This window comes from Macaca fascicularis, chromosome 1 (assembly GCF_037993035.2).
Source record: "Macaca fascicularis isolate 582-1 chromosome 1, T2T-MFA8v1.1".
Lineage (NCBI taxonomy): Eukaryota > Metazoa > Chordata > Mammalia > Primates > Cercopithecidae > Macaca > Macaca fascicularis.
In genome coordinates, this window is record NC_088375.1 from 222,958,205 (window position 1) to 222,980,014 (window position 21,810).

A 21,810-nucleotide genomic window follows, 5' to 3' on the forward strand; every position below is an offset into this window, starting at 1 on the left:
ATTTCAAGTTGAGCTTGGCTGACTCAAATCAATTGCCAAATCTGTGCCTGTTACTTTTCTTCTCTCTCACTCCTACAGGCTGCTTCTAAACATCCCATGAAATATTAGATCCCCCACTATACACATCCCCCAAGGCTTGCGAAAGAGGGTTCCTTTTAGCTTATCTTAGAATAATATCACCCTGGATACCTCTGTGACCTCTGGTCACTTGCTGCCCTGATTTCCAACCTTATGGCTGCACAATGCCCTGTCCACCTGGTCAGTCATGAGGTCAGCACACCTGGGGACAGATCTGGCCAGGACAGAGCTGGTCACTTAACACACATTTTCTGAGCTTCTAAGGAGTGGATTAAAACACATTCGGTGTAGAAATAGATCAGGAGAGCAGCCAAACACACACAGCCTTGGTAAGTGCACAAAAAAGCTACAGCCCCAGGGGCATGGGGAAGGTGAAGGAGCTCCCTGGGGCATCTGAAAGATGGGGAATGGTAGTTTTAATAGGGGAATGCAGCTAAGGGGTAAAGAGGCAGCACCCTACGTGAAATAGGCTAGGATGCGGACATCAGTGTCAGACCTGGGGTTCCAGTCCTGGTTCTGCCACTTAGGCACCTAGTGGCCTTGGGCAAGTGGCATAGCCCCTCAGGCTCAGTTCTGTTCCCTTGTAAGCAAGGACAATGCGGTCTACCACCAGCTGGGGATGATGATCAAAATAAAATCATTTCCATAAAGTTCTCAGCACAGTCTTTCTCATTTTACACACAAGGAAAATAAGGCTGCGAAGATGTATGCAACTGGTTGGTTTGGGGCTAGAGTGCCAGTCTGTCAGTCCTTCAAATTTAGTGTTTTCCCCCAGTATACGTTGCATTGAATGGTAATGGCTAACACTGAGTTCGGTGCTTAGCAAACAGGCCATTCGTTAAACATAGACAGGCTCGTTGCCTGTTATTTCTCTTTTGGGGGCCAGAGAAATTGTGACCTTGGTGGCTCAGTCACTTGCCCCTTGCCACGTCCTCAGGGAAGGATGTAGACGGCATTGAAGGAAACCGACTATACCTCCTTCACCCCCACCTCCCTCCCTTCATTGGCTAAGTTGCTATGGGCACAAGCCCAGGAAGGGCAGGGGGCTGTTACAAACTTCAAACACGAAGAGTCTGAGCATGTATAAACAGCAAAGGAAGAAACGAAATTCGCTGCGTCCTCTAAGCCTGTCCCCACAGCATGTTGGAGGAGGGTCGCGGGGGACGTGGAAGAGGAGGAGCTTTGGAGAGATGCTTGTGCTTCCCCGGCTTTTCTTGGTATTTCTATTCGGGGCTTGGAGCTTCATCACATTTGGTTCCTGGCTGACTTTATACACTAAAAAATAACTCCCTTTTGTCTGACCATGGAGAGGGACTGCCAGGGGTGAGGGCAGCCCTGTCTGAGGCCAGAGGTCTGCCCACGTGGCGGATGAGGCAGGTGTGAGGCCAGCTTGAGCATATGGACCCATTTGTCTCGGGCTGCTGGCTGCCTGCCATTTCCTCCTCTCCACCCTTATTTGGAGGCCCTGACAGCTGAGCCACAAACAAACCAGGGGAGCTGGGCAGCAGCCAAGCGTCACCCTCTGTCTCCCCGCATGGGTACCAGCATCGAGGAGAAAGAATCCTGAGGCATGGTGGTGAGATAACCAAGGACTCTTTTTTACTCTTCTCACACCTTTGAAGTGGAAGCCTCTTGAGTCAAATCAGCAAGAATGCGGCTCTTGCAGCCGAGGGTCTGGGGGGCTGTTGGGGCTGCCCAAGGCAGAAGGGCTGTGACAAGCCCTGCGGGATGATAACTTTAAAAGGGCATCTCCTGCTGGCTTCTCACTTGCTGCTTTATCGCTGCAAGTGACAGAATGGGGAGGGTTCTGTCTCTCCTGCGTGCTTGGAGAGCTGGGGGGCTATAAAAAGAGGAGGCACTGGGCAGCTGGGAGACAGGGACGGACGTAGGCCAAGAGAGGGGAACCAGAGAGGAACCAGAGGGGAGAGACAGAGCAGCAAGCAGTGGATTGCTCCTTGACTACGCCAGCATGAGCTCCTTCTCCACCATCAGTGTGAGCTTCCTCCTTTTTCTGGCATTCCAGCTCCCAGGTCAGACCAGAGCTAATCCCATGTACAATGCCGTGTCCAACGCAGACCTGATGGATTTCAAGGTAGGGCCAGGAAAGCGGGTGCAGTCTGGGGCCACGGGGCTTTCTGATGCTGTGCTCACGCCTCTTGATTTTCTCCAAGTCAATGAGGTTTATCCCTTTCCCTGTATTTTCCTTTTGTAAAGAATTTGCTGGACAATTTGGAAGAAAAGATGCCTTTAGAAGATGAGGTCGTGCCCCCACAAGTGCTCAGAGAGCAGAATGAAGAAGCGGGGGCTGCTCTCAGCCCCCTCCCTGAGGTGCCTCCCTGGACCGGGGATGTCAGCCCAGCCCAGAGAGATGGGGGTGCCCTCGGGCAGGGCCCCTGGGACTCCTCCGATCGATCTGCCCTCTTAAAAAGCAAGCTGAGGGCGCTGCTCACTGCCCCTCGGAGCCTGCGGAGATCCAGTTGCTTCGGGGGCAGGATGGACAGGATTGGAGCCCAGAGCGGACTGGGCTGTAACAGCTTCCGGGTAAGAGGAACTGGGGATGGAAATGGGATGGGATGGACACTACTGGGAGACACCCTCAGCAGGAAAGAGACCAATGCAGAAGCTCATTCTCTCTCAAGTTTCTGCCCCAACACTGTGAGTGCCCCATGGGTGTCAGGACACGCCATCTATTGTCCTTAGCTACAGTCTGCTGAGAAAATGCTTAAAAAAAAAAAAAAAAAAAAAAAAGGCCGGGCACGGTGGCTCACGCCTATAATCCCAGCACTTTGGGAGGCCAAGGCAGGCGGATCATGAAGTCAAGAGATCGAGACTATCCTGGCCAACATGGTGAAACCCCGTCTCTACTAAAAATACAAAAATTAGCTGGGCACGGTGGTGCTGGGTGCCTATAGTCCTAGCTACTCGGGAGGCTGAGGCAGGAGAATCACTTGAACCCAGGAGGCAGAGGTTGCAGTGAGCCAAGATTGCCCCACTGCACTCCAGCCTAGGTGATAGAGTGAGACTCTGTCTCAAAGAAAAAAAAAAAAAAAAAAAAAGAAGCAGCAACTGCCACTAGCACTGGGAAATTAAAATAGTCATAGGGCCAAGTTATCTTTGCATGGCTGATTAGCAGCTCATGTTCCTCCCCAGAATTGCAAGATCTTGAAGGGCTAAATTGAAATTTACTCTGATGAGTAACTTGCTTATCAATTCATGAAGTTCAGAGGGTCATCAGGCTGGGGTGGGGGCCGGTGGGAAGCAGGTAGTCAGTAATCAAGTTCAGAGGATGGGCACACTCACACATGAAGCTGACTTTTCCAAGACAGCCAGGTCACCAAGCCAGATATGTCTGTGTTCTCTTTGTAGTACCGAAGATAACAGCCAGGGAGCACAAGGAGGGCTGGGCCTTGGGACAGACGGCAAGAGGTTCCTGCCCGCTGGGGTCTCTCCTGCATTCGTGTCATCTCGTTGTCATGGAGTTGTGATCATCCCATCCAAGCTGCAGCTTCCTGTCAACACTTCTCACATCTTACACTAACTGTAGATAAAGTGGTGTGATGGTGGCTTCCTTGCCTCTCCCACCCCATGCATTAAATTTTAAGGTAGAACCTCACCTGTTACTGAAAGTGGTTTGAAAGTGAATAAACTTCAGCACCATGGACAGAAGACAAATGCCTGCGTTGGTGTGATTTCTTCTTGGGGAAGAGAATTCAGGCCGATCGATATTCCTTGTCATTTTACTCTTTGTCAGAGAACAGAATGCTGAGGTTTTCTTATTCCTTTCATTTCACCCTCCTTTTTTGGTGGGTGGTTGGGGAGGCCTCAAATTCCACTTAGTGCTTTTTGGTTACGGGGGTTTTTGTTGTTTTTGGGGGGAACATTCAGAAAATGAGAGTATTAATTAGATTTCCTCTGATACATTTCGAGAGAGTTAGGTGCTACAGCTAAGTTAATGGCACTTTTAGTTTTGAAAAGAGTAGGCAGAGTGTTGAGCTTAAAAGCTGAGTAGGCTGGGTGTAGTGGCTCACTCCTGTAATCCCAGCATTTTGGGAGGCCAAGGTGGGCAAATCACTTGAGCCCAGGAGTTCAAGGCCAGCCTGAGCAATAAAGACCTCATCTCTACAAAAAATTGAAAAATTAGCCAGGCGTGGTGATGTGCACCGGCAGTTCCAGCTATTCAGGAGGCCAAGGTGGGAGGATGGCTTAAGCCTGGGAGGCGGAGGCTGCAGCGAGCTGGTATCGTGCCACTGCACTCCAGCCTGGGTGACAGAATGAGACTTGTCTCAAAAAAATAATGAAAACCGAGCAAAGTGAAGAAAAGTTTGCCATGCAGACAAACTGCGAGTTCATGTACCTTTTGTGTACTAACAAGTATTTGGAAAACAGCCATAGTCTTTGCCTAATTTGGGTCCAAAGGGCCTGGACTTGTATTTTATTAAGATAAGAGCTGCTGGAGAAGAGGCAGCCTTTTTGTATCTGCTCCTGAAAAGGGTATTTGCTCTGAGCACACAACACCAGGCAATAAATTCACCTTAAACAGAGTTAGCTGTTTTCCCACCTGTTACCCCCATGGACCCCAACCTCCTCATCAGATCCTATGACACTCTAACACCCCACACCCACACATGCCCCTGTGCCTTTATTTCTGCTGTTCCTTCCACCTGGGGTGTCCTTCTTCCGGTCCTCCTGAAGACATTGTACTGATTCCTTAAGGCTCATGTGAACACTTCTTTCCTGATACCTCGTGCCTAGTAACAATGAGTCTCTTGGTAGGCAGTGTTGCACACATAACCGTTATAATAGCACACAACACGAATTGCCCATGTGCAATTGCTTGTGTCTATGTCCCTAGACTGCAAGCTCTTTGAGGGCAAATGCCCCTTCGGCACTCTCAGAGTTGATGCCCCATAAATGTTGGTCAAATTGCCTTGGTCTTGTCCAGAAATTGGGAAAAGAGGAAACAAAGTAGCAACTTGCTCCTTGCAGAGGAAAGTCGGAGACCCCCAGTGAACTGATGGCAAGGGGTGGAGGTCGGGGGAGAGCCTCATCTAACCACCTCCAATCAAAATGTTCCCTACCTGGACTTTAAATACCAGGACCAGGGGGCAGAGAATGACAAGGATGAAAGTAAGAGAGACAGGAGACAGCACTGGCCCAAACCTGGCTCCTGAGGTCTGGGATGGTGATATGGGTTGCTAGGAGGGGAAGTAGCCCATTCCCAAGGTGTCACCGTAACACAGGGAGTTCTCATTGAATGGGACGGACTGAAAAATGACAAAAACACAAGGCAGAAAACGCCCCTGGGACTTACAGAACACGTGGGGATGGGTGCAGGAGCTGAACTGGCCGCGACCACTGATGGAATGGCCACTTCTGTCACTATGGAATGATGACTTGACGCAGATCAGACAGAGACAGAGGTCATGCTTCTTGCAAAACCAAAAGCAAGGGAACAAAAAGCAATGGCAGATGGCGGTGACAGAAGCTGGCCACGGGGCTTCACCTCTCCAGACCCACAGCAGTTTCACTTCTTCGGGTTGGACATCAGGGCAATATGTTTGGTGGGGCAAATTCCTAAACACCACGAAGAAACAGAATGGATTCCCCATCTGCTGCTCCGGGACGCGGCTGCTAGCAGGAGATGATTTCCAGAGAGGATCAGGAAGAGTGTTCATCTGAAGGGAGAAACAGACATCGGTGACTTCTGCTAAGAGCCACAGGATGAAATCCGTTCTCATTAAGGTCGCTGCCTAGTACAGAGAAGTGGACCCCCATGAATGAAGAGGCCCCCTGCCCAGCTGCACAGGGAGAGCTCTGAGACTCGGAAACTATGTCCTAGTGTAATTTTCACACATCAGAAAGAGGGGAAGTAAAATACAACCCAACTATCCCTTGAAAGAAAGAGCAGCATGGAGACAAGAGGCTAAAGGAGACAGAAGACATTTTATTCTGACATGTTAGGGTTACAATGAGAACTCCCAAGTTCCAAAGGTTCAAATAAAAATAGCATTTTACAAATTAAAAAAAATACAATTTATATACACAGTGGAATTAGCTAACATCATACAAACAGTGCAAACAGAAAAAAGGAAGCTGACTGCGGCAATGGCCAAGGTCTGCAGAGCCGTGGGGCAATACGGCACATCAACACTGCAGGGCTGGCGAGGCCACCGTGGGCCTCTCGAAAGGCTTTCCTGTCACCCAGGGTCATGTCAGTGCATAATTCTGCATCACCAATGCCATACAGTGGACTGGGTCCAGAAAGTGTCCCTTCCAGCTGGGAACTGTTAAGTTAATCAAGGTCAGCAGCAAATCATCCCTCAGCACAAGGTCCCACAGCCAGGGCCGGGGACCCACTGGCCCCACTCCCTGATCACCTCGCCTAGGAGCCATGGAACACCGAGCTGGAGACAAACACAAACACCACCTCTGGCCACCGGCAGGCTCCCCATCCGCGGATCTGCCTTACTGAGGCGCCTGATCGCTGGGTGGTGGGGCGGCTAATGGGTGAGGTGCTGAAAAGGCTGGTTTCTAATGGACAGAAATGGAAGGAGCGAGGCTCACAGTTGATTTGTCACGAGTGGAGAAGTTGTTGTCTTTGGGCTTATCAGGAAAGGGCAGATGCAGAGAGAGGAGAACAGGAAACCACGTGCCTCTGCATGGGGCTGGGTTTGGGGCCTCCTTGGCAGCCGTCCAGTCAGTTTACGGGAGGGAGGTATTCGCATTCTACTGTCTATCTCTGGGCTAAACTGATGGGAACAAAATATCTGGTGACTTAAACACAACAGGATGTGCACGAGGGATGAATTCCAGCAACATTCACCAGGGCAGCCTCGAGGCAGGCGGCTGCTGATCCAGCCCTCGAGAGGCCGGGGTCCTCCTGCAGGACGTTAGCTCTGCCAGCTCTGGGAAGGGGCGGGGAGAGGGAATGAAGTGTCTGTGACAGGTGATCATATCATTCTCCTGACTTGGACAATTGGCTTCCTTCTTAATAAAAGGAAGAAATAATGTGATCAAGCTCTGAACACTGCCATAAAATACAACAGCAGCTGGCCAAACAGTCACATTTAAGTAAGAATTGCCTTTTGGGTCCTTGTGATGTCCTGCACTATTTCCTGGGAGTATCATCCCCGTTTCACAAGCCAGGTGCATTCTGGGAAGCAGAAACATTTAGAAGTCAAAGCAATTTTGGTCGGAGTGGTAAGAAAATGGGGGAAATGGAGGGGCCACAGTCAGCTGGAGAAAGACGTCGAAGCAGCCCTGTCTCTGGAGTGGTATTATTCCCTAGAGTGTGCTGAGTGCAAGATCTGGACCGGCAGAGCCAGGACTGACGCCCACCCCAGGGCGAAAGGCAGCCTTGGCCAAGGAGGTCGCCCAGGGCTGGGCCTGAGAGAGCTGTGCTGCCAGGGCCGGGTGCCGAGGCCCGTGGGCAACCTCCACGGTTTTGAAAAAAGCTAAACGTAAATGAAGGCCATCTTGAGCCAAAGCACGCCTGCCCCAGGGATGCCTGCTGGAACGGAGATGCCATGGAGAAGGTGGGGGAAGATAAGTGCAAATACTCGATGCCCAGATGCTCACTTTGGGTGCCTAGTCAGAGGGGGCCAGCCAGCCTGGAGAAGAATGACGTCACTGAATGATGGGGTGGTTCCCACGCTTCACGCGAAACCTTCAGGCATGTGCTGGCAGGAAGCATCCTCCCCACGCACCCTCCCTGCGGCGCGGAGGCCCTCCCGAAGGGCCTCTGTATGTGAGTGTGGGACGGCTAGTGCAGGGGGGAGAGAGGTGTTTGTGAAGGGCAGACACCCTCTTCCTCGAACAGGCCATCTGCATTATCATAGCGCGCACCTCTCAGTGGTCACTGGCTCAGAAGTGCTTCCTTTCTACCTTGGAAAAAAATGGCACCATTCCCCAGAGTTCAGTGAAGCTGTTTTACCTAGGAGTGCCCTGCTTTCAGCTAACTTTGGTGGGTGATGCCAAGATCCTCTGAGCTCTGCCTGCTTCAGCAGGAAGACGGAGATCAAAACTTAAGGAAATGAAAAGGCTCTGGGTAGCAACGTGTTACTGGGAGACTGGGAATAACCTGCAGATGGAGAGAAAGCTGAAATGTTAAGAACTAGGGTAGATGTAAATCTGATCCTATTATCAGATTGACCATCGGGGGTTATTAGTGTGATTTTAATGCTTTGTATTTCTGGTGGGTGGTGGTTCTAAGGAGAGTCAAACCACAGGGGCAAGACCAGAGCCTCTGCCCACACCCAGGAGTACAGTGTTTCCCTTAAAACAAACCAGTGAGGATGCCGTGTTCGGAGTCCCAAACAAGGGAAGGTCTCTCTGAAATACGGAGAATTTTCTCAGTGCCCAATTCCTAAATCTAGTCATGAACTGAATGTTGTCACTGGCGTCTCCCCAGCTTTTGCCTTGGCCAAGTCCCTCTCACACATTTAAGGCAACAGCCAGGTTCTCTAGGAAAGTAGCGAAGACGGCCAGGAACACGACTCGGAGTGCAGCCCGGGGCCCGCCTGATTCCACCTCTGCTTCTGGCTCTGGTGGGGCCAGGGGTGGGCCTGTGCCAACACTGGAGGGTGGGAACACGGGGAGCAGGAAGTGGGAAGATCCTTGCTGGGGAAGTCAGAATCTAAGTCCAAGCTCTGACGGTTCAAAACCACCCCCAGGACCTCTGACCAGCAAGGTGTCCCATGACTCCAGGCTTTCTGAGTGGGTGACTGGGAATCCTCCATGCCCCGGAACAGCCCCAGCCGCTGTGCCAGCCGGAGCGAGCATAAGCTGCCTCCCCAGGCAGCCCCGGGAGAGGGAGGGCTGGGCCGTCAGATGGTCTGGTAGTGCTGCCTCAGCCGGGCCTGCAGAAATTCAGAGGTCAGGTTGTGCCGTGTGACGATCCCGACGATCTAGGACAAGGAGAAGAAGGCCCGAGTCACCTTCAGGGTAAAACCCACTGGTAAGAAGAGGAGTGAGAGGAGCTGGCCCTGTTAGTTTGTCACAGAATGCGGAGGCCTGGATAGTGCAGAGCCAGACACAGCTTGACTTGGATAAACAGATAATGAAGGCTCACACACTGGAGGCTGAGGGAACAAGGTTAGCTCCAAAAAGGGCTTGGGCCAGCTGGCATCTGAACTAATATGTCCTTCCACAGGGCACATTCTCAGCGCTCAGCTCCCATCATGACCAGCCTGCTTCACAGATGTGCAAGTGGTGGGGCCCCTCAAGTCTCCTGAGATTATGACCCCTGCCACGCCTCATACTCACCACCTTGCAAAGTGACCTATGGGAGTCATTTGTTACAGGTCATTACAGGGGTTCCCACGTGTCACTGTTGTTGGGAACTCCAAAATCACGTCATAAACTATATTAGGACTCTGTCAGCGTAGTTGGCAATTACATTTCAAGGGACATAAGTTAACCTACTGTAACAAAACCTGTGTAAGTACGCACTATGCATGCCAGGGTCGTGCCACGTAGAAGACTGAGGTCAGGTGCAGTGGCTCACACCTGTAATCCCAGCACATTGGGAGGCCGAGGCAGGTGAGTCACTTGAGCTCAGGAGCTCAAGACCAGCCTGGGCAACATGGTGAAATCCTGTCTCTACCATAAATACAAAAATTAGCTGAGGCATGGTGGCACATGCCTGTGGTCCCAGCTACTCAGGAGGCTGAGGTGGGAGGACTACTTGAGCCTAGAAGGATGAAGCTGCAGTGAGCCGAGATCTTGCCACTGCACTCCAGCCTGGGTGACAGAGTGAGACCCTGTCTCAAAACAACAGCAACAACAACAAAAGACTGAGAGGGTGGCCTTGAAAAGTTACCACAGCTACCGCTACAGGGTAGGGACGAGGGTTTGGTTTTTGATTGCTTTTTGCTCATATGTGTTTTTGCATTTTCCTACAATGACATAATATTTGTGTAACAAGAAAATAATGAAGTTCTAAAAAGAAAAAAAGGAAACTCTGAAGCAATCATTACTAGGTGTTTTATATCTTTGTAAAACTCAAAGTACTTTGCTTGAAATTCTCTCATCTAATGTGCGAATCCCCACACAGGTGGAGAACCAAGGAACACAAGTGGTCCCGATTCCAGAGGAAGACACAGCCTGGGGGAGGCGGGGCTCTGGCCGGAAAGGACGGCCAGTGGGACGCTGGTGCCATCTGCTGGCAGGCAGGGGAAAGGGTCCCGAGTGTGTAGAAGCCAAGCAGGGTTCAAAGCCACAGTGTTGGGCCCCCCTCTCCCCTCCTGGTGGGATGCCTACATTTCTGATGAGAAACCTGGGTGCACAAACAGCACCTGGCTGGGGGATCCTTTCTCAAAGGTGGGGGCAGGGCCAGGGCCTCACTCACCTCTCCCACAGCATTCACCACGGGCAGGTGGCGCAGGCCCATCGTTCTGAACAGGTTGAAGACTTGGGAGACGTGGGTGTTGGGCGAGACGGTGAAAGGCGAAGGGTTCATGTATGGGGTGACATCCTGCAAAGAGACCGTGTGTCACCGGTTGCCTGAGACGCCAACAACGCGAAAAGGAAGCTCCACATGGGACAGGCCAGGGCGGCCCTTCTCACCACGATCATGCGCGGGTTGAGCAGCGTCAGATCCAGGTCGTGGATGTCAGGGTACCGCGGGTAGTCCTCGGCCATCTCGGCGTAGGAGAGGCGCGGCTGGCTGGCGCTCTGCAATTCCAACCCAGACACTGTCCGTGCTCGGGCAGCAGTGGCCAGCGGGGTCACCCGAGAGCCCCTTCCCTTGATGCCTGAATATGCCCAGCTCTGGGCTGCTGAGGCAGGTGGCACAGCAGCAGCAGGCACTCCAGAGTGAGAGCTTTCCAGTCAAACCCAGTCCTTGGCCAAGTCCTAGCTGTGGCACCCTGGGCCGTCTCCTGATCTCTCTGCACTCCCTTTCTTCCTGATTCATGAGACGCAAATGGCTTATTTGGAAGTTTAAGTGAGAAAGCGCTAAGTGGCTGGGGGGTAAATCTGTCCCCCCACCGAAAGATATGGCCAAGTCCTAAGCCCTAGTACCTATGAATGTGACCTTTCTAGAAACAGGGTCTCTGCAGATGTGACCAAGTTCAGATAAGCCCATGCTGGATTCGGGTGGGCCCCAAATCCAGTGACAAGTGTCCTTAGGGAAAGGAGAGAAGATACACAGAACGCCTTTGATGACAGTGGCGAGGATGGGGGCTGCATTCAGTCAGGAGCAACAAGGACTGCAGGCAACTCCCATGAGCTAGGAAGGGGCAAGGACAGCACCTCTCCCAGAGCCAGGGAGCGCTGCCCTGGTGACACCTGGATTTTGTACTTCTGGCCTTGAACTAGGAAGGAATAAACCGCTGTTGTTTCTCGCCACCCGGCTGTGGCAACTCCTCCCCTAAGTCCACTCTGTACTTCTTGCCTTGCATTCAGCTTTCCCTACAGCACTGTTTATGGCCTACCGGGCAGCGCCCAATCCCTCAAGCTTCATCAGGCCTGGCCTGGCTAATTTCTGCCTTGGAGAGACTTACCGACTGGCTTTCAGAGTAACAAACTCCTCGGACAAGCAGGGTGACAAGCTGCGACCGAAGGATCAGGCCGTGGAAGGTCAGAGGGCGGAAGCGCTCCTCCATGGTCCAGTCTTCACTCGGGGACTGGTCAGGGTATAGGTTGGGGTAGGGAGTGTATCTGTTACACAAAAACCAGATGCTGCCTGGGATACCCTCAGCGGGAGCTCTTCTGAGCCATGTCCCCAGCCTGCTCCCCATCCAACTTTCCCAGGAAACTCAGGAGCCACCTCACAACATCTGAGCCAAGGGCTGACCCTGCCGCCGTGTAGCCCTGTGGGCAGCGGGGGCCGCGCCCGGCTCTCACCTCCTCTCCAGCATCTGCTGCAGGAGGTCCTCCTTCTCGGCCGGCTCCTCAGAGGCGATGTGCTCATCACACATGTTCCGCAGCTCGCTGGAGGGGTAGGACTTCATGGACTGGCTCCGTTTGCGCTGCTCGCCGGCCCGGGTGAGGATGCTGGATTTCTGTGGGTGGGGAGAACACAGGCTACTGCGTGTGGGCAAACGAACACAGCAGCACTGATGGAGCTTGAGGATTTGGGTGACAGGGAGGGTCAGAGGCACACCCGGATGCAGGAACTTAAAGGGGCTGAGGTTCAAAGAAGTGGCTTGGGCTGGTGGTTCAAAGGAGTCTGAACCCTAGGACCTGGCTGCAGCCTCTGTGGTTTCCTTTCATCTGGGAAGAGCAGCCTGATTCTCCAGAGGGGAACAACATCCTGTCTTGATAGAACTGCCAATCAACGTGCCTGCCCCCAAAGCCAAGGAGTGGCACACGACCCAAGTGAGGCAACGGGATGCCCCCTCTCCCTGGATTCTGAATCGGAATCAAGAGGAACCCAGGGCCAGTGCCCCTTCCTCCTGGTACCCGAGGGGTGTCTGCTAGACCCTTCACCTGGTCCCCACAGCACATGGGTTGTGGTCCTTCAGCTTTCTCGGCTGTCCTGAGCTTTCCTGTGGATTTCCTTCTCTTTCTTAAGTAGGTCCAAGTCCATTTCTGTTGCTGGCATCTCTAGAACTTATCCTGATTCTCTCACACGTAAATAATAAACCATGAAAGCTGCTGACTTGAAAAACAGATCTATCCATACGCTCACTGCGGCAGGAACGCACACACGTCTTCATGGCCTGATAAAGCTGCCCCTGCTGTCAAATCTACTCTCCCTGTCGCATGTGATGAGAACAGCGCCAACTTCCCGAGAGCTGGCTGGGCAAAGCACTAAGCCGCGTGAGACGGGACCGCTTGTCTCTCACCCGCCTTTCCTCTCATGCCGTTTTCTTTACCTTGAACTTGATATTGTTGCTGATGAGCTGGTTGCCCTTCATGAACTCCTTCTCGTTGCCGCGGTTCTCTGTGACCACCGGGAAGGCGTGGTGGACTGTGGTGCGCAGGATGCTCACCAGAGACTGGATGCGGGTGTGCGGGTAGACGTAGGTCAGGTTGGGCTCCATGATGTCGCTGGCTCTCAGCCTGGGGGAGGAGGGCAAGTCATCCAGCCTCGTGACAGCGCCTGCAGGCCCCTGGGATAAGCTGTGCTGGCTCTCCAGCCCTGCTCAGACCACGCGGGGAGCTCCCTTCTGAACTGCTCCAGCCCTCCCTCAAACCCAGTGCATTCCTTTGTACTTCTATCCCCCACACATGCTGTTCCCCGCACCTGGAATGTCCTTCCCTGCTGTGCCAGGCTGATGGGCCCTGGCTCATCCCTCAGCTCAATAGCAACATCCCCTCACCAGGAAGTCCTGCTGCTAGTCCAGGGGCTGGCCAGGTCCTCCTCGGTGCCCTGCAGCACACTCCACATACTGCCCCTGAACTGCTAATTGTGCTACAGCATTTACCACAACGTCCGGGCCGGACACAGTGGCTCACGCCTGTAATCCCAGCACTCTGGGAGGCCGAGGCCAGCGGAATGCTTGAGCCCAGAAGTTCGAGACCAGCCCGGGCAACACAGCAAAACCCCATTTCTATAAAAAACGTTACAAAGTAGCCAGGTGTGGTGGCACGTGCCTGTGATCCCAGCTACTCAGCAGGCTGAGGTAGGAGGATTGCTTGAGTCTGGGAGGCGTAGGTTGCAGTGAGCTATAATCATGCCACCGTACTCCAGCCTAGGTGACAGAGTGAGATCCTGTCTCAAAAAACAATAATAATAATAATAATAATAATAATAATAAAAACAGCACTTGGGTCCCCCTTTAGATCAGGGCACAGCAAACTGTTGCCCACTGATCAAGTCCATCGTGCTCATTGCTTTCCTGCTGCAATGGCAGAGTCCAGTAGTCGTGACAGAGACCATACGGCCTGGAAAGCTGGAAATGGCCTCCCGCCTGGCCGCCCACAGAAACAGCTTCCTGGCCCCCGTGGTATCCCGTAAGGGCCTTGCCTGCTGTCTAGACACAGGAAGCCCAGGTACCTGTGGATTAGCAGGTGGGTTATGAGGTGATTATGCCCAGAACAATCACGGCTAGCAGCAGGGCATTCTGATGGGCACATGTGTAATAGGCTATTCTCACTCCTGGGGCTTGGCATACCCTTAAGCATTCAATCACATCACGAACTTGATCCAGAGACCTCACCTCATATCCAACCAGAATGCCATGGAAGCCAAACCACCATGAAGAGGCCCTGCCCAGTGCAGTCCCCGTGTCCCCTGCCCTGTCCTCGCAGCGCCCAGCCCATGGGCTGCTCCACATTCTCACACATGCTTAGGAATGGGTGCGCTGCTTCTTTCAGCCCAAGAAAAGTGAGTTACTGTTTCCTACCCTAATATCAACATTCCTTAGGCCTTAGAGCTAATACATTCTGAAACTAGGACATGAGCAAAATCACAGTCTTACTTGTCCATTTCCACCTCTGTCTCCCATTCCAAAAGCGGCACGCCTCGCAGGCCCACGTGGATATCATAAATGCCCTTATTGAAAAAGTCCCCTGTCCATTTGGCCACCTGAAACACAAAGCAAAGGCCTAAAAATAGGTCCTGTCGGGTGAACGTGGTCCTGAGCCTGACAGGCCTGGAGGGCGTGTGCTCACCATCAGTGTGACCATGATGGGAAGCCCGTAGGTGATCTCGTTCGTGGACTCGATCAGGATGACCGTGAGGCTGATGGTCATGCGGACCACCCCGCCCAAGAAAGCCGCTGCACCAATCAGGGCAAAGGTCCCCGAATAGATGTGGCCCAATCCAATGTAGCTAGTGAAGGAGAACACCGAGAACATGGCTTTGAACCACACTGACAGGCTGTGGGGGGACCTACAGCTCACACTCTTGTGCCTATGCACATACGTGCATGCACGGGCACAGACATGTGAATGCACGCACACACATGCGCACACATGCATACACACACGTGTGCACACACACAGAGTACCTTTTTAGGACATTGGCAACTAAACGTCCAAAAGCAGCTCCACACAGTAGAGAAGGCACAAAAAGGCCACTTGGAACAGAAACGCCGTAAGTCCAACATGCAAGCAAGAAATAGAGAATGAAGAACAAGGCCAGAGTGACGGGGCTGAAAGTGCCTGCAAGGGAAGAGCCAACCTGAGTCCCACCACCGGATGCCTGCCAAGGCCCAGCAGACCTACGGGGCCCGACCACACCCCATGCCAGTTCCCCTTCCAACACTGGAGGCAGAAACCAATCTTTTGTCTGGGTGGGCATTACAAAGAAGTCCTGGTCTTGCTCGGAATGAAGGGCAAGCCTGGCTGTGTCTCAGATGACACCAATCGCCCAGGAATGGGCTGCAGTGCAGACACCCACCGTCCTGGTGGAAGAGCTGGAGGATGGCAGACTCCTGAGGGTTGAAGAAGAGTGTGGCCATGTCATTGTAGGTATCATTGGGACAAAAAAATGTCTTGATACTTGAATTCACATCTTCTGTGACCTAAGAAGAAGGAATCAGAAAATCAGTACAAGGACACCTGACTTTGAGTCTTCCAGTGGGATGTCTCCATCCGGGTCCAAAACAGGTGGCTGCACAGCCAATCAAACAGGCCAAAAACTGACCTCTACCAATGGCAGCCACACGGGCAAGTGTATTCTTTACATTCTGAATGCACAGATGAAAGATTCGGGATGAGGGCCTGTGTTCATCCACACTCATGATGAAAATGTCACTATGGCCGTGATTCACCGTGAATTTGGCTCTGCTTCCTCTCCTGGTGCTAACTTTCTAGGTGATGCTGCTAGAAGCCTGGCCTGAGAGCCCTAGGACTGGGGAAGATGAGGCAAGTGACAGCAAGTGACTGGGAGTTGACAGGTATCTGGGGAGGAAAATCCAGGGCACTGCTTGACTGAAAGCCCCAACTCTGGTTCCAAATAGAGAAAGTCTTCGATTTTGGGGCAATTTGCTACAAAAAAAAAGTGCCCGAATTTGCTGCAAAAGAAAACCCACCTCCACAATGCCTGGAGAGCAGACCCAGTCCTCCAGGCTGCCTCTCCTCCTAAACCCCATCTGGGGAGCAGAACCCAAGCAGAAAAAGAGATGATTTCTACTTCTCCACATTGTAGACCTCATTTGCTTGCCATCATTCTGTGTGGGAAGATGGGATCCTTGCTGGAGGGCAAGGGTGCTTCAAGTATGCTGTTTTATTTTCTAGTTGACAGTGTACAACAATACAAGGTTGTACTTCACACCTATCACTGTGCATGTAAATAGGGAGTGTTATTACAAAGGTTAATCAAGGCTATGGGTTTCTTCTGGATGACATTTATTGATGACGCTGTGGAGATGCCCTTATGTGGACGTGATAACGATACCAGGGGGTGGGGTTTGTATGACCCCGCCAGGTGAAATGGGCCGGGCAATACAGAGGGATGCAGGCTGCTGTGGAAACAGTATGGCACTGCTGACTGGCAGCACCTGGCACAGGTGAGCCGTGTGCAGAGCCTCAGCGTTGTGGAGTGCATGGGGGATGAGCTCAGCTGACGGCTTCTTAATAGACACATGCAGTGCTTCCCAAACTGTCTGGAGGAAGTTCAGTCCTGAAGGCTTTCCGGAAAGAGTCCTGTGGTCAACTGCATTGAGAAACATCCTAGCAATTCTTGGAAATCAGTACATCTGCTAAAAGCTGAGCACAGGCTCCAAAATCAGATGGCTTTGTCTCTAACTCTGCCACTCTCTAGTGACCTTGAGAAGAATATTTCATTTTGTGACAGTTTCCTCACCTATAAAATGGTAACAACACCTACCCTCTCACCATATATGACTAGCTGAAGGTTTCTGGTCAAGACCACACTGTGCCTCAGCTTCCTTAGCTGTAAAATGGGGGCGCAACTACTGGTCAGCACAGTGCTAGTAAGGATTAAATGAAATCATATAAAGTGCTCAGTGGAATATCTGGTACACAATAAAGACACCAAACGTTTATAACACTTATGGGAATAAGGCCCCAGAAGTTCAGTAATAAAGGAACGTATTTAGGTTGGGTGCTGTGTCTTGCGCCTGTAATCCTAGCACTTTGGGAGGCCAAAACAGGAGATCGTTTTAGGCCAGAAGTTCAAGACCACCCTGGGCAACACAGTGAGATCTTGTCTCTGTAAAAATAAGCTGGATGTGGTGGCATGCACCTGTAGTCCCAGCTACTCGGGAGGCTGAGATGGGAGGATCGCTTGAGCCCAGGAGTTTGAGGTTACAGTAAGCTATGATCACACCACTGTACTCCAGCCTGGGTGACAGAGTGAGATCCTGTCTCTAAAAAGATGAAGCAGCATATTTAATTCTTAGCACATTTGACCAGAGAATCGTGTTTTGTATGCTTTAAATCACATGCATCAAGGTATCCGTCTGGTAACAAGCTCGGCTTGGGAATAACTAGTAACAGGGGTCAGCAAACTTTTCCTTAAAGAGCCAGACAATAAATATTTTAGAGGTTGCCAGTGACATACAGTCTCTGCAGCATATTCTTTTTTTTCCCTCGACCCTTTAAGAATATACATATAGGCCGGGCGCGGTGGCTCAAGCCTGTAATCCCAGCACTTTGGGAGGCCGAGACGGGCGGATCATGAGGTCAGGAGATCGAGACCATCCTGGCTAACACAATGAAACCCCGTCTCCACTAAAAATACAAAAAAATTAGCCAGGCGTGGTGGCGGCGCCTGTAGTCCCAGCTACTCGGGAGGCTGAGGCAGGAGAATGGCGGGAACCCGGGAGGCGGAGCTTGCAGTGAGCCGAGATCGCGCCACTGCACTCCAGCCTGGGCGACAGAGCGAGACTCCGCCTCAAAAAAAAAAAAAAAAAAAAAAAAAAAAAAAGAATATACATATATACACCAGCTTAGGCGTGGTGACTCACACCTGTAATCCTAGCACTTTGGGAGGCCGAGGCAGGTGGATCACTTGAGGTCAGGAGTTCGAGACCAGCCTGGCCAACATGGTGAAACCCCGTCTCTACTAAAAATACAAAATTAGCTGGGCATGGTGGTGGATGCCTATAATCCTAGCTACTCAGGAGGCTGAGGCAGGAGAATTGGTTGAACCTGGAAGGCGGAAGTTGCAGTGGGCCAAGATTGCACCACTGCACTCCAGCCTGGGTAACAGAGTAAGACTCCGTCTCAAAAAAAACAAAACAAACAAAAATATAATATATATATATACACACACTATATATATACGTGTGCGTGTGTGTATATATATAAAATATATACATATAACTAGGGACACTGAAAAGGCTGTCCTCCAAGACAAGGGCCCCAATGGGGATCTGAGAGTTTCGAGGGTTTACTGAGAAGCAACAAGAAGAGAGTACAGTTGTCCCTCAGTATTCACCAGGGATAGAGTCCAGGATCCCGATGGATACCAAAATCCAGGGACGCTCAAGTCCCAGATATAAAATGGTATATATTTGCATATAACCTATGTAGGTCCTCCTATATACTTTTAAATCATCTCTAGATTTATCATACCCTAATACAATGTAAATGCTATGTAAATAATTGTTATACTGTACTGTTTCTTCTTTGCATTATTTTTTACTGTTGTCTTGTTTTTTTTTTTATGTTTTGCATCCTGAATATATGTGCTCCACAGTTGGTTTGCCCTATGTAATTCCATGGATGCAGGATGCACAAATGTGGAGGGCCGACTTCTCTTAGAGAATGCTCACCCGTCTGCAGCCGAGGGCTGGAATCACACATCTGGCTGACTCACTGAACGACAGGTGTGGCTCTCAGAGCCACTGGGTTGGACCAAAAAAACAGCGTGGAGTAGGCTCCATGGACTACCTCATGGGACCCACTTCTCGGGGAAAGCCTCTGGAAAATATCACGCCCCCAAAGAAGGGAAAAGGAGAAGTGCAGGAGGGCGGCACACCTGCAAAGGACCCAACGCCGGGAAGAGGCAGAGGATGCTGGGAAGAGAGGAGCCTCCTTGACCTGACACAGACATTTCTTCCTCTCATCTCAAGAGTGACTGTCATAGTCACAGAGGTGAGGAGGTGGGTGCTGAGCCTCTGGGCTGTGGCCCCTTCAGGCAAAGGGAGGTGGAAGAGTAACTGGGGCTCGGAAAGCACCTTGCTGTCAGCTTCCCAAGTGTCTGTTTCCCATGAATGTTGTTCAACAGAGAGGAGTTCCCTCTGTGACGCCAGGGTTGTTCACAGAAGTGGCAAAGACATAGGACATTTGGTGTGCACCTGCTCTTAGGTAAAAAGACGACTACAAATTCCCGTATCTCTCAGCACTCGGGTATGGGTGTGGAAGGATGAACCCAACACATCTATCAGTTCTCAACAGAGGAAGGTCATACATTTCTGGATTCTTCCTCGTGGGTATGGGATAAAGATAGCAGGTGCACTGGGGTTACCTGGAGCTGGAATGAGTCATTACCGATTTGACTCGAAGAGGACATTTGTCGGCATTCTCCCAACACCATCGAGGCCACAAACACCACCACGGTGGTTACCAGAGACACCAGGAGGCTCTCTAAGACTCTAGGAGGCAAAGCACAGCTGTTATTAACGCCACAGAAAGAAGCTCCGGTCTCAGGAATTCAAAACATAACCCTGCCTACCCCCAACCCCGATTTCTCCAAAGAGCATTCACAGCAGCCCCTGGTCAGTCAACACATGTGCAGAATTCATCAGTGAATTGCTGTATTCCAGCAATTTGTTTGTAAAAAGTGGGCAGTTAAAGTGGGCTGCTACGTCCACGTCATCTCTCTCCAAGGAATGAATGGCTTTCCATTATAAGTCCTGGGGCGAGAAGTCTCCTGAGAGCAAGCTGCTCGGCAGGGTCATGGTGACCCTCGTGACCTTGTCATGTGTCCGAGTGGCAAGTCAGGACAGGCAGGGAGTCAACCAGCAACTCTGACATAAATTAAGCTGGCTCAGCCCTTTGGCCTATCAAGTAGGGCAGATGCATGGCCGTGTGCAGATTCTCAGTCTTAGATGAGAAATCAAAGCCGTGGAGGCAGGGTCTGCTCCTCAGGAGAGATGGCGCGGCCCACACCAAGCTCACGGAGCCACAGCAGGCTGGGGGGAGGCGACTGCGCAGATACCTGACGAGCTTAGGTTTCGGGTGCACGTTTCGCATACGGTACTTTGCAAGCCTCTTGTTCAGACAGTTGAATGTGGCTCCCAGGAGGCCCCCAATGACCCCCATCACGACGAAGAAACCCAAATCCATAGCTGTCCAGAGATGACATTTTTTATCAGAGTCAGAGCACTGAGAGAAGGGGAAAGGGAGAGGGAGAGAAAAACCATAGCAGCCATGAGAACCGGAAGAGACAGAAGAGAAGACAGAGAAGCAAGAGTGGGGCTGCTTCCCCGCACGGCAGAGGCTCATGGGCGAGACGTGCCCCTGGAAGCTGTACCTAGCCCTCTGCTCATTTCTCTCTGGTCCTTCACTTCACAGGAAATGTTCATGGGTCAAATTAGAAATCCTGCGGGAAAGGACAAAACATACCTTAAACTCGCCAAAGTTCAGCAATCCAGGGAGCTGGAAGGAACCCCAGCTTCCAAACTGAATCCCAGAACGGAAGAAGTTGAGGGTGAAGGTGGCAGACATGGAACAAAAGAGCTAAGGGAGAGGTGACAAAAGACAAGAAGGTTCAGGAGTGGCATGTCCTACTCTCTACCGACCCTTCCTCCTGGTACCCACTGCTCTATGCAGAGACCTGCAGAATCCACATCAGGGTACAGGGATCTGGTCACCCTTGCAGTAGATACACCCCAGGTGTGACCTACTCTAGATCGGGTTTTAAGAAGTTTCCATTCCAGCAGCCTACTCTACTATGACAGTCTATTTAGAGTCTTTATGGACAAGACCTTGCACCAAAAGGAAGGATCAATGCAAAGGGAAGGACGGCCTGCTCTGAGGGAGGAGACCAGCTCCAGTCCAAGCCCCATCACTTCCTGCTTTATGACAACAGCCAGTTTCACATTTTCATGGCAGGTGATTCATCAAGAGAGGATAACAAGGCTGGGCGCAGTGGCTCACGCCTGTAATCCCAACACTTTGGGAAGCCGAGGCAGGTGGATCACTTGATGTCAGGAGTTCAAGACCAGCCTGGCCAACATGGTGAAACCCCGTCCCTACTAAAAATACAAAAATTAGCTGGGCGTGATGGCAGGTGCCTACAATCCCAGCTACACAGGAGGCTAAGGCAGGAGAATCGCTTGAACTCGGGAGGCAGAGGCTGCACTGAGCTGAGATCGTGTCACTGCCCTCCAGCCTGGGCAACAGAGTGAGACTCCATCTCAAAAAAAAAAAAAAAGTGGGTAACAGCAGTTTGATTTGGGGTTGGGGAGGGTATTGATATGAGAAGTACAGACCGTCCAGTGTGGAGGTTATGGGCACAAGAGCAAAGCTGCTTCTGATCCAGTTGACACCCCCGAGTCTCATCAAAACGACCATTCCATGTACCAAGTAAGGGACACCGAGTGTAATTCGGGGCGTGTGGTTAAGTCTGGGAGGTGGCTTTCGCTGAAGGTCCTCCTCACCACTTTCCATGTGAGCCCTTGGTTCCAGAAGGACGAACCCTCCTCTAGACTGAACAATGTACCCCCGATTGGGGCCCCGAAAGCTGCAGCAACTCCAGCAGCCGCTCCTGCTGATACAAAGTCTCTCTTGTCTCTGAGGAGAGGAGAGAGATGGGTTATCCAAAAAAGAGCCCTCAGCCCACAAAATGCGGTTTCTGATTTCCTTATCGTGAACATTTTCTCTCACACCTATGAACTGAACAGGCACGGATCCTGAAGGGCAGGT

General features: G+C 51.5%; 2 protein-coding genes across 7 annotated transcripts in view; one reads left to right on the forward strand and one right to left on the reverse strand.

Moving 5' to 3' along the window:
* The first annotated feature begins 1,294 nt into the window (after positions 1–1,294).
* Positions 1,295–3,750, forward strand: NPPA (natriuretic peptide A). Of its 2 annotated transcripts, XM_005544774.4 has the most exons (4): positions 1,295–1,654; positions 2,102–2,170; positions 2,293–2,619; positions 3,445–3,750. In XM_005544774.4, the coding sequence occupies exons 1-4, from the start codon at positions 1,649–1,651 to the stop codon at positions 3,454–3,456; spliced, it is 414 nt and encodes a 137-aa protein (XP_005544831.2). In that variant the 5' UTR covers positions 1,295–1,648; the 3' UTR covers positions 3,457–3,750. The 2 variants fall into 2 exon arrangements, with proteins under 2 accessions (XP_005544831.2, XP_005544830.2); XM_005544773.4 differs by lacking the exon at positions 1,295–1,654 and having other exon boundaries at positions 1,949–2,170.
* Positions 3,751–6,002: 2,252 nt separating this feature from the next.
* The window catches only part of CLCN6 (chloride voltage-gated channel 6), a 38,796-nt gene continuing 22,988 nt past the window's right edge, over positions 6,003–21,810 (reverse strand). For 3 of the 5 annotated variants that reach the window (XM_065529853.2, XM_005544780.4, XM_074020093.1), the window contains 14 exons: positions 21,546–21,678; positions 20,509–20,622; positions 20,102–20,268; positions 19,409–19,535; positions 15,371–15,494; positions 14,979–15,132; positions 14,641–14,800; positions 14,448–14,554; positions 12,900–13,086; positions 11,926–12,083; positions 11,583–11,739; positions 10,645–10,752; positions 10,427–10,552; positions 6,003–8,984 (listed from right to left, as the gene is read on the reverse strand). In XM_065529853.2, coding sequence (XP_065385925.1) covers positions 8,904–8,984; positions 10,427–10,552; positions 10,645–10,752; positions 11,583–11,739; positions 11,926–12,083; positions 12,900–13,086; positions 14,448–14,554; positions 14,641–14,800; positions 14,979–15,132; positions 15,371–15,494; positions 19,409–19,535; positions 20,102–20,268; positions 20,509–20,622; positions 21,546–21,678 — 1,903 coding nt within the window. In that variant the 3' untranslated portion in view covers positions 6,003–8,903. The remainder of the gene's footprint in view (positions 8,985–10,426; positions 10,553–10,644; positions 10,753–11,582; positions 11,740–11,925; positions 12,084–12,899; positions 13,087–14,447; positions 14,555–14,640; positions 14,801–14,978; positions 15,133–15,370; positions 15,495–19,408; positions 19,536–20,101; positions 20,269–20,508; positions 20,623–21,545; positions 21,679–21,810) is intronic. The other 2 variants (XR_274050.5, XM_074020096.1) reach the window with 2 other exon arrangements.

What these genes read in the sequence shown, in the direction of transcription:
- NPPA (XM_005544773.4), top strand. Translation starts at nt 2,048, where the DNA reads ATGAGCTCCTTCTCCACCATCAGTGTGAGCTTCCTCCTTTTTCTGGCA. An exon ending in CAGACCTGATGGATTTCAAG is followed by an intron (nt 2,171 to 2,292) that starts GTAGGGCCAGGA and finishes CCTTTTGTAAAG; the next exon opens with AATTTGCTGGACAATTTGGA.